The 16307-nt window shown below is 46.3% G+C and overlaps 1 protein-coding gene across 10 annotated transcripts in view; it reads left to right on the top strand.

Moving 5' to 3' along the window:
- The window catches only part of ADAMTS9 (ADAM metallopeptidase with thrombospondin type 1 motif 9), an 86148-nt gene that overhangs the window by 34820 nt on the left and 35021 nt on the right, over window positions 1-16307 (top strand). For all 10 annotated transcript variants that reach the window (XR_012624671.1, XR_012624672.1, XR_012624673.1 and 7 more), the window contains 12 exons: window positions 1811-1977; window positions 2087-2216; window positions 2786-2912; window positions 4573-4783; window positions 5545-5709; window positions 6825-6989; window positions 7864-7983; window positions 9808-9912; window positions 10059-10226; window positions 10423-10707; window positions 11357-11518; window positions 12112-12288. Coding sequence is in view for 7 of the 10 variants with exons in the window: in XM_074835865.1 (XP_074691966.1) it covers window positions 1811-1977; window positions 2087-2216; window positions 2786-2912; window positions 4573-4783; window positions 5545-5709; window positions 6825-6989; window positions 7864-7983; window positions 9808-9912; window positions 10059-10226; window positions 10423-10707; window positions 11357-11518; window positions 12112-12288 (1982 nt within the window). In the remaining 3 variants the exon portion in view is untranslated. The remainder of the gene's footprint in view (window positions 1-1810; window positions 1978-2086; window positions 2217-2785; window positions 2913-4572; window positions 4784-5544; window positions 5710-6824; window positions 6990-7863; window positions 7984-9807; window positions 9913-10058; window positions 10227-10422; window positions 10708-11356; window positions 11519-12111; window positions 12289-16307) is intronic.

The raw sequence follows: 16307 nt of genomic DNA, 5'->3' as shown, positions 1-16307 counted from the left end.
CAGCTGCGCTCCGGTAGCAGGGGGTCCTGCATTTACATCTCTGAGCAGGGCACTTAATCTCATTTCATCTCCCAAAATGCCTGCGTTGTTGAGCGTTTTTTGTGAAATATGGAGCCAAGTGTTTGCTGTAACTGGGTATGTTAAAAAGGGGACTAGGCTGGTGGTTCCTAGCCCATCGAAGGTAAAGGAACTCTTTGAGAAACGAGTAGAGGAGACTATCATGCACCAAAGGGAGACGGTGCTGACAGCTTTGGCTGTCGCTCTGAAATGCCATCCATGTGGCTGGACCCTTCATTCAGGCAAAAAGCTGAGCAGGTCCTCCCTGTCCTCATTCCCAGACTGGGGTCATGAAGGCTGTCTATCCCGGCACGCATGCAGCCGTTCACTTACAGCCGTGTGGCATCGTTTCTGCACATTTACAACAATGAAATGAGATGGTGCAGCACGAATGCACATCAGTACCAAGAAAACCTTACTGAGCTGTGATAGTTTTCTGTCCCTGGGGAGGGAGGTACGTTTCATTATTCCTCTTTTCTAGAAAAACAATCCTCCCCATGTTGTGCCTATTCAAACTGGTTCACCCCAGAAGGAGCCCCAAAGAACTTCTCGGCTCTTCTTGGAGGGCCTTTAATCTTCTTAGGAAGCAATGAAGGCAAATCTTCTTTAATGTTGCTTTAATATTGCTGGGAAAGCATCTCTTCACATTAGGCCTGACTAGAAGCAAATGAGAAGTGTGCATGTGTCCACTTATTTTGCAGCTCACTGAGTGTGAAATCTTGGGCCCTCAGTACTGTGAACCTTGTAGTTGCTTAACAATTTAGGAGGAATTTGATGTTGTCATCAAGTCCAAGACATGTACCTACTGTTGTAGGAGATACAGTAAATGGGAAGAAATCCTTTAATGAGTTTTACTACTGCGTGATGACATTAAAGCCTCCAAAATGTGGAATTTGGTTGAGTATAGCGTCTGCTTTGTGAGTTTTTCTCCATCTATGTCTGTTTGCTACTGAGCAGTGTTTTGCTTCATTATCTCTCCTCATTCAGTGTAAAAACCTTCCCTTTGGTGTTTTGGTGTTAAGTTTAGATTTTTCAGTACAGAGGCTTTGTAGTAATGTAGCTGTGATGGGTGAAATGGTGGGGAAACTAACTTAGGAAATTAGCTACATAATCGCATTAGTGTGAAGTTGTGCAGCAGACTGCTGTTTTCAGGAAACTGTTCCTTTTATAAAGCATTTAGGCTTTAAGCCTTCAGTGCTTTCACATACCTTAAGATTTGGAATAATAAAAAGTACAGGGAGAGGAGGGAGAGGGATAGAGCAGGGGAGATACTGACCAAACTCCCTGTAATTACCTACCAGAAAATTATGACTGGGCAATTAGGGTACATACATTTACCCTAAGAACACACCTGGAAACAACAGGGAAGCCACCCTCTCTGCACAGCTAACAAAAAGATTTGAGCAGGATTATTTCTGCGGTATACGCGGGGGTACGGGCTGTGTGTGCTGCGTACAGCAGCCGGCCTGGCATGCCTTTTGGGTATCCCTCTGCCCTGGGTTATGGGTGAACTATTTAGCAACAACTTCAGGCATTCAGCTTTCATTTTAATGAGGCTCTCCAGTAGAAAAGGGAGAGGGCACAATGTCTGTAAGAGCTCTGCTGCTCTCTTTACACACTTTCTGTTTGAGTGTGCCAGTGGGCTTTTCCTCCCACCCCAATGAAAAGGAGCACTGAGAGCGCATGACCCACGTTATTATGTACGTATGAGTTAATTCTGCGTCTTTAGTTCTTGTTTTTTGCACCTATGCAGCCTTATCTAACAGTCAAGGAGACTTTATATTAAATGGAGACTTTGTCGTCAGTATGTTTAAAAGGGAAATCAAAGTTGGGAATGCTGTGATCGAATACAGCGGATCGGATAATACTATTGAAAGGATTAATTCTACAGATCGGATTGAACAAGAAATAACGCTTCAGGTGAAGTATATGTTGTGCGTATGGAAAAGTCTGCCCAGCATTATTGGACTGAAAACAGTGGGCAGTGAAGTCTGTTGGTTTACTCTGCTTCATCTTTTTTTCCTCTTAGGTTTTATCAGTGGGCAATTTGTACAATCCTGACGTTCGTTACACGTTTAATATCCCTATTGAGGACAAACCTCAGCAGTTTTACTGGAATGCATATGGCCCGTGGCAGCCCTGCAGTAAGCTCTGCCAAGGTGGGTGCTTGGGAGGGCTTAGTTTTGTCCTGGATTTGCCTGGGAACTGGGCAGTGCTGTCAAATCCCTCTCTGATTTCTCTGAGATTCTCCCTTATGGACGTGACTGTTTCCCTGGGCTGTAGTAATAGATAATGTTGTACAAAGTGTAGCCCTGCTCTGCTGCTTCTCAGTTTGAGTGAGGCACCTATACAGCCCCCTGAGCCAGGTAAACCTTGTGACCTGGTTCACAGACGAGGAAGCTCACGCACAGAAAAGGTTACGTGGCATTTCCTAAGGCTGCAGAAGGCATCAGTGTCTGGTTTTGGGTCTGACACCTGTCAATGCTGGCCCTGCTAAACACACAGAGCCCATCCTTGCAGGTGTGCTGCAGCTCTCTGCCTGTGTCCATCTCATCTGCATTAAACCCCTTCCGCTCTTCTTAGAGAGTCTTAACCCCCTCCCTGTTTCTGAAAGAGACTTAAAAGCATAATTAAACATCTCAAATGCTACTGTAAAAGGAGTAAGAGAAACAACTGATTTGATTTATTTCCTGTGTGACTCAAACAATGTGACTTTTTTTCTGTGTAGGAGAACGAAAAAGGAAACCCGTGTGTACGAGGGAGTCGGATCAGCTCACGGTGTCGGACCAGCGATGTGATCGAATTCCCCAGCCTGACCCCATCACTGAGCCTTGTAGCACAGAATGTGAATTAAGGTGCACTCTGCTCAGCCGTGTGTATACATTACAGCGTATATTTATTGTTTACTTCTTTTTCCTTTCACCTCTCACCATAATTCCTTTACTCACCAGCCTGTATTAGATTTTAAAAAAGAAAAGGATTAGCATTTGCCTCTTTGTCAACCAAGAGGGATTGAAATCCACCAGCTGTGTTTTGAGAGGCACTTTTCTACATTTTTGCGTTTCTCTTGTTGGATTAAAGTAGCGCTAACTATAAAAAAAAAAATCACCTAAGGTTGAAAAATTTCCCTGTGCAATACAGTGCCTGAAATTTGCATCTGTCTGGATCAGAAATGCTCAACACCATACTACAAACAGCCTGCAAAGAGGGAAAAACATATGCTTCAAGCAAAAGAGTAACTAAAACTTGGATTTATCATCGTCTGCTTAAAGAATAGGCTTAAGTGTAGAACGGGTTTGGGGTTGTCCCCAGACAACTCCTGGCGAGCTGGAATTGATGGAGCATGGCCTAAATCATCCCAACCCATTTTCCTTTAAAAAGCAATCTGTTTTCCTTTCTGGAGCTTAAATATGGTAGCATTAAAGGGCTGCTGGTGAAGCAATTCAGATGGCCATGTTTCCCGAGGGGTTTCTCTGGCTGTGTTAAACCCGAGGCTGTATAGGGGCTGTATAGGGGCTCTAGGTTGGGTTGTCGCGGTAACAGCTGTTGCCATTGCAACAGGTTGGAAACTTGAGAAGGGTAAATGCAGGAGTTTAAAAAGCAGGCAGGGATGTGAGGGCTCCCTCCATTCAGGAGCTATTGACTCCAAATCCCCTTGATCTTATTCTTCTTCTAGCTGTGCTGAAGTCTGCTCTCCCAGCTTAGGAGTGGGGCTCTACAGTCCCCACACATGCACTTGCAACAGCCTGGGGGTCCCCAAGAGGATGTCACTGCCTCCTTCCCTGGGAGCCACCCTGCAAGGTGTGGGGGGAAATCAGCTCCTGTGGACACCAGGGTCTCTGACATCTCCCTGGATCAGACCCCATGGCCAGCATCTCTTGCCACAGCTGGGGCTGATGTGAAGCAGGGGTGTATCCCCACGTGAGTCCTTGAGGGTCACCAGCACCAGCCCCTGTTGCCCATCCCAAGAAGGAGGGAGCATGGTGGGAATCTCTCTGTTGAGAGGGAACACCTCTAATCCCTGCTGACACCTCTGGGGCTCATGGGTCTTGGAGCAAGTCATTTGCTCATGCTGTGGAGAGCTGAAACTCTTTTGCAAGCATCCTGCCTTGTGGAGCGCCTTTCAAGCCTGTGCCGATCGTTTTCTGATGCTGTATTTTTTAGCTTTTAGTTTTTAGAGGATGACGTGGCACTCCTGCAGGAGAACATGGGCTGGAAAGCCTTCAAAGCCCTTCTCCTTGCTTGGCCATGGACTCCCCACATCGCCCTGCGTGGCCCCGCAGGGTCACAGTGTGGCTTTGCTGCCTGTTAGAGGGACCCAGTGACAGTTCCTTCCCTGCAAGAAGCAATGCCAGGGTTATTGTGTCAGATTTTTGGAAGCCATAAAGCATTGGGAAGTATTACAAAGAGCCAAAACTTCCAGTTCAGGAGCATTTATTTATGTCAAATGCCCTTGAGCACGTTACATGCAGAGCCCCAGAGCCTCACAGCTGATGTTTGCTCTCCTCGGCTCAGGTGGCACATTGCGAGGAAGAGCGAGTGCACGGCCCAGTGCGGGCTGGGGTACCGCACCCTGGAGATCTACTGCTCCAAGTACAGCAGGCTGGAGGGGAAGATAGAGAAGGTCGACGACCGCTTCTGCAGCAGCCAGCCCAAGCCCAGCACGAGGGAGAAGTGCACTGGAGACTGTAACGTGGGAGGGTGGCGGTACTCGGCCTGGACCGAGGTAAGGGATGCTCGGTGGTACGATGAACACTGTCTCCTCCTTGCACAGGGATATGTCAGGCTGTTATGTTTGCAAACAGCATTTATATAACAGTTGGCCACAGTGATTCTGCTTCCATTGATTTTTCTGGAGGACATTGTAGTCCAAATCAGCCTGGTACTCCTTATTTTCCACTGAAATTAATTTATGCTTTTAAGCATCCCAAGGTCTGTCTTCGTTATGCTAAGCCCTGCTGGCTGTCTTCTCCCATCAAAGCCAGCACCACTGCCAGGAGTTGGGGAGGACATGTTACCATCAGCAGATGACTTCTGAAATTTGTTTCCTTTACACTTTTTAGCTTTTCCATGAAAATTCCTGAATGCAGGCCTGACACCGAGAGAATGATGAGCTTGGGGCTTTCCAGGGAAGGCATAGTGAAGTGGGGCTGGCTGGTTAGAGGGAATTAATCTCTCCTAAACTGAGAATGAGCAACAGCCATTTGGGAGAACTGAAAGGCAACACTTGTAAAAGTAATAATGGGGTTATAACCTGAAATGAATTTCTGAAACTCATTGCCGTGAGATTTGATTAAGCTTAGCAAGATTGGCTTTTTAAAGGAATATATAAAGTAACAGCCTGTTATGTAAAGTACAAATTGTTCTTCCAGAGGTTTTCTGCAGTCTCTTCACAGTCCTGACTGCAAAGAGGGAAAAGGCAATAAATGGGCTCTCAGCTTGTAATAGAGTGGCAGAAAGTATTTACTCAATGTCTCTCTTTCCCAGTGCTCCAAGAGCTGCGGCGGGGGCACGCGGCGGCGGCGAGCCATGTGCGTGAACACCTACAACGATGTCCTGGACGACAGCAAGTGCAGTCAGCAGGAGAAGCTGACCGTGCAGCGATGCAGTGACTTCTTGTGCCCCCAGTGGAAAACTGGCGACTGGTCCGAGGTAGGTGCTGGTCACCACGGTGGGCTTATCCTGCTGGTCCTCCACCCTGAAGGGCTGGTGTCTGCAAAGAATTAATCTCTGTCCCTGCTCATTCCTCATGTTTTGTTTGTGCCTCCTGCAGAAGGTGTTCCCAAGCCTGTGCACAGGGAGGCTTAAGACAGGCAGCAAAGTCACTGGCATTGTCACCACTGGTCAAGTGGCTGTTTCCCTCCCTGAAAAGCCACAGGGGGTTAATTCCTCTCCAATCATGCAGTAAATTCTTCCCAGTTTTTCCATGGTTCCTCTGCACCTTTGGGAAGAAAAATACCTTCTTCTCTCATCTTCCCCTGAGATTGTCCTCACAAGCCCTGACAGCTCTGGCTGTTGCTGGAGGGCAGGATTTCACCCTACTATCATCTCACTCAGCCCTCTCCCTGCTGTTTATTACCATTGCCTCTTCCACTGCTGCTGCTGTCCTTTGCAATGCACCAAAACTGTATCTTGATAGACATTTCCCTGCAGCAGGACTGGGGATGCTGGACAACAGTCTTCAAAGGCTGCTTGTCACCTTTGTGATGAAGTATCTCTTGTACCTGTGAATCACGTTCTTTTAGGAAATGATGAATGCAATTAAGTGGGAACGGGGATTGTTCTCTGCAAAATATCTGTCTTCTGGGTGGAGTTGCTGGCAGCCCAAGCCATACCAGGGCAGTGGAAGAGGCGCTCGCAGCCTGTGGGAGCTGACACCCTTACCGCACACACTCAGAGCCAAGCAAGTTTTTTACAAGCCTTTAGCACCCCGTTGTGCACAGCTGAAGGCCAGTCAGGCAGTGCTGTGGCTTTGCCCTATGTCTCAGAGCTGCTGGAAGTCCTCGTGGTCTTGCTTTGCCTGTGCTGAAGGGTCCCAGCCCGGCTGTGCTCTCCGTGCTCCAGCTTCTGAGAGCAGTCCCGTCTCATTGCAAGACACTCACGTGTTTTCCAGCACACGTGGTCATTAGCTAAAGAATTGTCTCTCATCTCCGGTTTTTAAGCTGTGGTTGCATCGGATCTCCAGGTGTATTTTTCAGTGTCGGGGCAGGTGCTGAGCTGGCGGCGCATCCCCGGCACCGCCTGAGCTTGCGCTTTACTCCTCACAGTGCTTGGTCACCTGTGGAAAAGGCCACAAACACCGCCAGACCTGGTGCCAGTTTGGAGAAGATCGGTTAAACGACAGGTTTTGTGATCCTGAAACGAAGCCGGAGTCAGTGCAGACGTGCCAGCAGCAGGAGTGTGCTTCGTGGCAAGTGGGGCCATGGGGCCAGGTACCGTAGAGCAGCCGCGGGGCTCCCGGTCGGTGGGACCTGGGTGCTGGTGGCCGAGGCTGGGCGCTACCCTTTCATCCAAATTCAGTGGCATAACTGTGTTAATTGATTTGCATGCCAAAGCAGCCCTCTGTTCGCTTGGGTTCAGTGGATGGGCAGCAATAATAGTACCTGCCCTTTGTGCTAAATTTAATCTCTGTCATACTAAATTGGCTATGATTTTCAAAAAAAGGGTTTCCAAGGTTACGCTCCTAAATCCATATTTAGGCACATAAATACATGGCCTAATTTTCACAGAAAAGCTGCTCACATTGAATAGCTTTTGTTGCTTTTAATGTTTTCCAGTTTCTGTGTTCGTGAGGGCTTTTTTCTGTTAAAATACAAGTTGCTCATTTCTCCCAGAGTGTTCTGGCATCTCCTTTTCCACAAAGCTGTTAGCTCTTGACTTAAAAAAAAAAACAACAACAAACCCAGACCAGCGGTACCAGTCAGACTTATTTCCCATCAGCAAAATTATTCATTACCCGCTTGTGGTACCGTGGGGCTGAACAACCAGTTTTAAAGAAGGATATGATGCAGGTTCTACCAGACTCTGATTTACTGTATGTAGCAAAGTAAATCAGTTAAATGCTTGCACCTTCATTCCTGAGGAGGAAGCAAGTGAAGCATGTGAGGCTCTGGTGGACGCAGTGAGTTAAAACTTTGACCTAATTTAAAGCTGAAATGCATGAAGTGGAGAGAAACCAGAAGGGAAGCTGGGTTTTATTTTTGTGCTCATGCTGCGTGCCTAAACACAGGCCGGGCTGATTAATACTTTCTAACCAAAGCAGCTACTCAGACCCAGCACTTCTTTCTCCTGTCTGTCCTCTCTCAGTGCACGATGACTTGTGGCCAAGGCTACCAAATGAGAGCGGTGAAATGTGTCGTGGGCACCTACGTGTCAGTGGTGGATGATAATGAGTGTAATGCTGCAACCAGGCCAACAGACACCCAGGTAAATCCTGCTGTCCCGTCTCCATCTTTTGCCAGCATGTGTATGGAGGCATCCAGGCTGCAGCTTCAGAGGATGGCTTGCTGCAGCAAAGGCTGGCCCTGAGCACCAGCCCATGCAGAGCAGTATCTTGGTCTGCTATATGACTTGGAAAGGTGCAGCACAGCACCCTGTTTTGGTAGAAATAGGACAGAGAAGCTGTATACAGGGATTTCCCATCCAGACCCTCTCCATGTGGTTAACCTGACACTCTGAAGCACCAGATTGACAAAAAGTCAACGGACAACTTGTTATGAGAGCATCAGGGCCCTCATGGGGTAAAGATTACCTTTGCTTATGGTTTATATCCATGGAGCTCTAGTCGTAGGATGGGATGTGTGAGTGGCTGTCCAGATTCAGAGCTAAAGCTGGTCTCTAAGATCTCAGGAGCAAGAGAGCAACAGTAGATGAATATGGGAAGACAACCAGAGACCAGAAGAATAAGATGGGACAGTAGTTACTAGCCTCAGAGGCTGGGGTCTCAACACAGCAGACACCTCCTTTCGCTTGCATGGGGCCCAGGATGCCTGGCTGCAGTCTGGGCTCACTTGGCTGCAGGACTGTTGCTGTGTGGTACAAATGATGGCTGGAGGCCTTCATTTCTTGTCTGCTGCACGTGACAATATAGTGTATGCGCCAGCTACAATTCCAGACGCATCTGCCCTGGCCGGATAAATTGAGAAATGTTGCACATCCTTTGCAAATTTGCTGAAGAGGCTTTCCATGCTATGTTTTCTGGTACTTGGAAGCATCCGTGTAAATTCCCATTTCAAGCAGAGGATGTGTCCAGGGTGTCTGAAGGAGTTGAATAAAACAGAACATTACCATCTATCTGTCATCTAGGAGAGTTGTAGTGCTGATGCCCTGCCCAGCTTTAGTCCTGCATGACTTCACACAGTTTAACTAAGGCCACAACATTTAGGAAAGGGCTGTTTTTCCCATGTATGGAAACCAAATGTACTATAGTCAAGGGGTAACAAACCCGGTGTCATCAGCCATCATTTGGCATGCACATCTCCAGTGTAAGTAAAATCCTTGCAATGCGGAAATCATTGATGCCATTTGTCAAGAGCCACTCTCTCCCACACAGTGATGATCAGTATTAATTTCCTTTTTGGCAATGACTACTCGTAGGCTCATGGAGTAAAGTTATGGCTATTCATCATTTCTGTCACCAGACCTCCCAGGAGGTCCAGACAGGACCAGAGCCCTCCCATTAAGCACCGTACCAAGGCTGAGCAGAATGACATGCCTGTCTCCACAACCTTGCATGCTTAGTGTGTGGTGAAGATCAGCACATGGATATAGGTGGTCTGGTGGGCTGCAGGGAATCAAAGGGCTGCAATCAGCTCATCAGCGTAACCTTTATTAAGTGGGCTGCAGGTCTCGCGCTGAAGGAAGGGAGCTTTGAAGGGAGATAAAGTTGCTGTTTTGCAGATGTGTGTTCATACCAGAATTCTTTTAATGAACTTTCATCTTTTGCCTCAAAAACATCTGGTTTTAATGCATGGAGATGGCACATGGTTATGGGGATCCCTATTGTAGAGTTCCTAATAAGTCAAAAACCCACTGAGGGGTCTGCATATGAAGCCCTCGGGGTATTGATACCAAGCTTTGCTGATTCACCAAGAGGATGCAGGGAGAAAGCCTGTCAAGGCACAAGCGTGCAGGTCACAGATTTTCAAGACATTGTGTGTTGTTCATAATTACATTGAATAGGAGGTGGTTTAACTGAAACATCTGCAAATTCTTTATTTCCCTCTTTTCCCTCATGTATTTCATGTACAGGACTGTGAAATAGCAGCATGTCCTCCCCATCCAAATAGTCCCGAAGCCAAAAGATCCATATCAGGCGTTCACAGGACGCAGTGGAGATTTGGATCCTGGACACCGGTAAGCATGTGTCGTAATACTTTCAGGATTATTTTACAGGAGATAATGTGATATTTTTTAAGTGCATTTGACCAACTTTTCATTCCAAAGCCCTTGTAATACAGATCAGGAAAGTTTCTAGTGGAGTGCTTGTTGCTTTTCCCTAGTGCTCTGCAACGTGTGGGAAGGGTACCCGGATGAGATACGTCAGCTGTCGGGATGACCAGGGCTCGGTGGCCGACGAGTCAGCGTGTTTCCACCTCCCGAAGCCATCAGCCACAGAAATGTGCACCGTGACACCATGTGGGCAGTGGAAGGCCTTGGAGTGGAGCTCTGTAAGCATCATGCTGTCTTTTGCAGTGGAGCCTTATAGACTGCGTTGCTGGAAACATGTTTCATTTATCTGTCACGCTTGCTCTTTTATAAGTGGGGAGATTAAGGTTTTCTGCAGTTCATTATTAGAAATAGCTGTCTGTCTGATTTTTCAAAGCTGGAAATGTGACTGTCTCTCCTTTTCCCACTGTAATGCAGTGCTCGGTGACTTGTGGTCAAGGTAAGGCAACGCGACAAGTGATCTGCATCAATTACAGTGACCAGCTGGTGGATAGGAGTGAGTGTGATCCAGACGACCTTCCTGCCACCGAGCAAGACTGCTCCATGTCTCCTTGTCATCCAAACAGCCATGACTACGGCAGGCCCATCCACCCTTTCCTCTATCCGGATCATCGCCTGAAACTGCACCCTGGAGGCAGCCCGAACCGAAACCGTGCACATATACCAGGAGGCAATCAGTGGAGGATTGGCCCCTGGGGTGCTGTAAGTGCCTGGATTTTCTTATTGCTTGGTTTTTGTTGTTTGGTTTGTTGGTTTTTGTTTTGTTTTGTTTTTTTCTGGGCTAGTCCTGGCTTTTGTTAAAGTCACCACACAGGAAAAAGAGGGACCCTTCTCCCTGCTATCAGCTCTCTGCTCACACGAGCAAGTGTTGCAGCAGGGTGCAGGCATCACTTCTCAGCCTCTCACACCTATCTCCAAGGCTCTCTAGGCAGAAAGCTGACAGCATCATTTTCCATGAGGCAAAGGCCAACCTCTGCTTCTTGGCCATCTCCTGGGACATCTACAGCTGTGCAGAGCTGTTGCCAGCTCCTCTCCCCTCAACCAGTTTGCAACGCTTTATCACAGAATTCCCTAAAGGGAATTAAGCAGAAATGGGATGTCAAACACTGCATTAAAGGCAGTGGGGATTACTCACCTGCTTAAACCTGGGCTTGTGTTTATTTTCTTTGCTTAGTCAGCACCTAAGTCATTGCACTACTATTAGTAATAGCTGGGTTTTGAAGTTAATAATGCCTGTTAGCTGTATTAAATTTCTAGCAGTGCATTCCCACGGTGCAAGGCATTGGGAAGGAGCTGGGAATGCAAAATTATTCCTGGACTCAACAAAGCCATGGGCAATTGTGTCTTCCAGTGCTCTAGCACATGTGCGGGGGGGTTCCAGCGGCGGGTCGTGGTGTGCCAGGATGAAAACGGATACACTGCAAATAACTGTGATGAGAAAAGCAAGCCCATGGAGCAGAGATCGTGCGAATCTGGCCCCTGTCCTCAGTGGGCTTATGGCAACTGGGGAGAGGTGAGTGCTCCATTCATCCTGGGCTCCCTGCACAGAGGAAAGCTTTCATTAGTGGGTGGCTGAAAAATGGGAAAAGAGGGGGATATTGTGGTGACATTTATTAGAAAGATTGGAACATGAAAAGCAGCCTCTGATAAATGAGTGAACCCTAGCAACTGCTTGGTGGTGTTTTCCTTTGCATTTGTCATGGGAAAAATTTCTTCCCAGGCAAAAAGCAAATTCTACAAAAATCAAGATTTTTTTTTGTCTTAAGAGAAGTCTAGTTTAACTGAAGGCTTTTTTCTTTAATAAAAACACTGCTCCCTTCTGAAAATTCATCTGAGATGAACAGTTAGAGACATTAACCTCCAGTATCACATTGGGTCTGGCAGTATCATTGTGGAGCAGCACGAACAGCTTTGGGAAGAGAGAAGCTGAAGCAGCTGATGCCCTGTCTGAGGCTCATGCAACATCTGGGGGGGATTTGGCCAGCGTGGGTTGGTTGGGAACAGAAACAACCATCGGGTCTCAAGAGGTGCTAGTGCTTCGAGCGACCGGTCGGCAGTATTTTTGCTGCCCAGGCGGTGATTGCTCTGTCCTCTGCTGACTTCCAGTGCACGAAGCCATGTGGGGCAGGGACAAGAACACGGCTGGTGGTGTGCCAGCGCCCTAATGGAGAAAGGTTTACGGATCTGAGCTGTGAAATCCTTGACAAGCCACCGGACAGAGAGCAGTGCAATGTGCAGGACTGTCCTAGAGATGCTGCCTGGAGCGCTGGTCCTTGGAGCTCGGTACGACCATAAACTCTTTCTCTTTGTGAACCCTTTTGTGGATATCCCGTAACAACAGATTTAATTTGCTTCAAACCAAGGTGCTAATGCTTCGTGTCTTAAAACTGCACTTAAAGAGGATTATTGACAATATATTCAGAATAACACCTGTTCAGGAAGGGCTTACAATTAGGGGAGCTCAAGTCCTTTAATTTAAAAGGCACTTTCTGCTAAGTAGCCACCTTTGTCCATTTTATTACACTCTGCGAGCGCTGTGCATTATGAGTCTTGGTTCTGAGTTCTTTGCATATGGATTTAAACCTGGCATTTAAGCAGCACATTTCCATTGAAGTTAAATTGTTCTGATATTTAATGGTAATACTGCACTGTGCACCTCCTGGTTTGACAGTCGCGTGTTCTCTGCCAAAAGCAAGATGACAGAGGAAAATGTGTACTAAATTGCATCAACTCCTGAGCATGTACAACTGCATATAGATGTGTGTGTGTGTCCCTACCTGCCCCCACACACAGCTATATAGAACACGTGTGCATTCACACCCGTGCTCTATTTCTGTTCCTGTGTGTATTATATAATAGAGTGTGATGTACTGTGCAAAGGCACCTGTCAGCTATCCTCATGCATCTCTCTGGTTCTGGAGAGTTCCTATCTGGCCTGACCTCCAGCTGCTGCTCTAGATATCAATAAGTCAGCAAGGGTTCAGCAAAGCGGTGGAAGGCTTAAAACCCTGGGAGTGTTCTAATAACAAAATAGTGTTTGAAGCAGAGGTGTCTTACACTGCCCCTTTGCTGCTGGAGGAGTCTGCTACAGAGGTGCTCTTGTGAGGGCACAGCAGCCCTGAACCGCAGGGCTGGGGTGCTATTTTGGGTCCCACAGCTTTGAAATTCTCCCTGCCCAGAGCAGCACCTTCTGCTCGCCACCGGGGCCCCTGTGTGCCAAGGCCAGTGCTGCCGGGGGCTCTTCTGGCGCACTGGAAACCACGGACCTGCCGGTTTTGGAGTGGCCTTCAAACAAATGTCGATCTTTATTGTGTATTTTGTTATAAAAGCATTTGAAGAAGATTTAAAAAAAAAAAAATTAATCTGACTCAAAAGCACTTTATAGGAAAAGAGAAAAAGAGGCCTGTTTGTAATGTATTGGACTTCCTTAACCGTCACGGTTTGAAAAGTCGTCTTGCTAAGACGTAACCACACTCTTGTTTCTGCGGGTGCTTTCAGTAACGCGGATGCCTTCAGTAATGCTCCTCGATATTTTTATCATACCTCAGTGAGTTATGCAGTAGCCATAAAACTGCTGAACTGGTGTTTATACGGTGCTTCACCAGTACAAGGGACAGTGATATGAAATATTTCATTTGAGGTGCTAATGTATCACTTGTACGCTGATATAGTTGGTGCTAAAAATGAGCGAGGAGAGCTAAGCAGAGCTAGCAACGCGTGCGGTGGCTTCCCTGCAGAACTGCCGGCTGGGAGTTGCTGCCAACCTTTGTTACCTGTGCTGGACCATTTGCAAGAACCAAAGGTGTGGACAGAGTTGTGTTGCATTTTGGTGTCACTCAGCGTTCAGCCTCTTCACAGCTATTCAGGAGCAGGCTCCAGGGCTGCGTCTGCTCCTCTGTGTTGGAAATGAAGGGTGCAGTCCTGTATTTTGGTTTTGGGTGTTTGGTTTGTTGTTTTTTTTTTTTCACCCAGGCAAACTTCCCTTTGCTCTGCTAAGTCGTATTAGCCTTGGTGGGTTGTCCTTGCTCAGTCTTCTGGGAGTGGGTGGGTGTTGGGCAAACAGGCAGAGGGCAGGGGCAACCTATCCTGCCTGGGGCATCTCCTCCTGGCTGTCCGTGGGGCTCGCAGCCCCCCAGCCTTCCGCAGGTGAAGGGGCTGCAGAGCTGAGCCCCAGTTGTTGCCACGAAGTGACTTGATTTTTCAGTCTTATTACCAAGGTGTCCTTTGGCCCTGATGTAGGGGACCCCAGAGCTGTCTGAAGACTGAATTGTATCTATGGGGTCAACAGGGCTTCGTGTCCCTCCTGCAAAGTACTCCACATGTATGTCTACCTCGTGCTACTACTGTAGGTAGTAACGTCCAAATTTTTTTTCTTTAGTGTGGTATCACCTGGGTTTGCTTTAGCTCTGTCATCAGTTGCAAACATCATTCTGTAGCTGTACATACTTCATCTGTTGGGATGGAGTGTCACTACCATATTTTTTTGGTCACTTTTGAAACAAGAGTATAGTATTAGCTGAAACTTTTCAGCAGTATGGATTTATGTATTTATGTAAAAGTGTATTTATTTTTCCAATATTGTTATTTAATTTTATATAAATATTGCATACATTTACGATGTTTAATGTTAATGTTGAACAGTGAAAATTAAAGACAAGTAGAATGTAATCATAAATGAATTTGTATAATGATTTCTTGAGTCTTTTGCTAAATTAAGATCATATACTAAGTTTTGGTAACTTTTACTAAATTTTCTGAAATAGTACTGCAATGTTCCATCTTTTGACTTGCTTTTCTTTTGCTTGCTTTGTTCTCCAACAGAAACTGTCATTCTCGATAATTAAACAAGCACAGTTAAAAGTGTATGGATTATGAAGTTTGGATAACTAATTTCTTGCAAGCATTGGCTTAGCTTCACTCAAGTTTCAGTGAAATTAGTACTATAAAATACATACAAATTAAAGCAGAGAGTCTGAAGGGTCCAATCCTCAGTCCTCAGGCAAAATTCCACTGGGATTTTATACAGTAAACGAGTGATTTTATCTGGCTGGTCAAATCCAGGTTTTAAAAGAGATGATTAAATGAATAAACAGATTCTGTATGTAAATGATCATTTTATAACAGCAGACTGGTGAGATGCCTTGTCGTTATAATGTATGTTCAAAGAGGACTAAGAGGAGGTGACACTTTTATTTCCTTGCTTATTTAAGAACATGTATTTAAACACTGCAGAATTGTACGCCATGTGATAGACCTGACCTTTTTATTAAAATAATGCTTTAGAAAACATGCAGAGACTGTCACCAGGATACAGAGAGTGTTTTTTCTCCTCTGAATGCCCTATGGTATGAACGCAGATCTCCATACATGCTCTCGAATACCGAGAGGAAATCTCTCCATGTTCTCCAGAATGAGGGAGACATTCACAGAGAGTATTACCCATCTTCACTTAAACCCCAAGGCTGAAACCACTTCTTCTGGAGCAGATCTGCTCCTTGCAATAACCTCTGTGAAATTTTGAGTTTAACATAATATCCAACTGTATCCTGATACAATTTATTAATAATGCTGGATTAACTTGTTGTGGGCTTCTCATTCTTTCCGAGTTAGGAAATGGGCACAGAATAAGGTAAAACAATTGTATCTCACAGCACCCTGGTTCAGTCGGGTGAGTCATTTGGGCTTCACTGCACTGGGACAGTAATTATTTGACTTTGACCTGTGGAAAATGGGTGGGTGGGGTTTTGGACATGGTTTTGGGTTCGTGGGGGGTTTTTTTTTCTCTAAAAAGTATTATAATTTTAAAAATAATCTGCTTTGTCAAGAACTTATGCTCTTGGGTATCAAAAGTTCTAGCTGCTAATGCAATGGTTGTGTAGCTCTCAGTGCCTGCAAAGTGGTGATGTGTGTTCCCAGCTCTTTATTGAATAGGCTGAAATGCTGGTATCATAGTCTTTGAGCACCTTTTGACCTAACAGTGAAGAATTGGAAGCTTAGCATAGAGTAATTAGAATATTAGCTGGCTAAGCTGCAAACTCTGTTATTGCCGATGTGAATTCAGGTTTGGGTTAGGACAACATTGCTGTATCCCCTTTGCTGGAAGCTGGTGGCATTGACGGCTTTGCAGGGCTCTTCGGCTCCACGCAGGGACGTAGGGAGCAGCGAAGGGTCTCTGGGCTCAGTGGAAAGTGGGAGGACTGCCTGGCCAACATCCATGTCAGGGAGCTGGCGCTCAGGAATTTTAATCTTAAAATTGGTGTCAGTGGAAAGTTCAGGTTGTTTGTATTTAATTCTGTCAGAGG

This window comes from Strix aluco, chromosome 11, assembly GCF_031877795.1.
Source record: "Strix aluco isolate bStrAlu1 chromosome 11, bStrAlu1.hap1, whole genome shotgun sequence".
NCBI classification, from domain to species: Eukaryota; Metazoa; Chordata; class Aves; order Strigiformes; family Strigidae; genus Strix; species Strix aluco.
The sequence above is the reverse complement of the archived record's forward strand: the minus strand, read 5'-3'. Positions and strand labels throughout refer to the sequence as shown.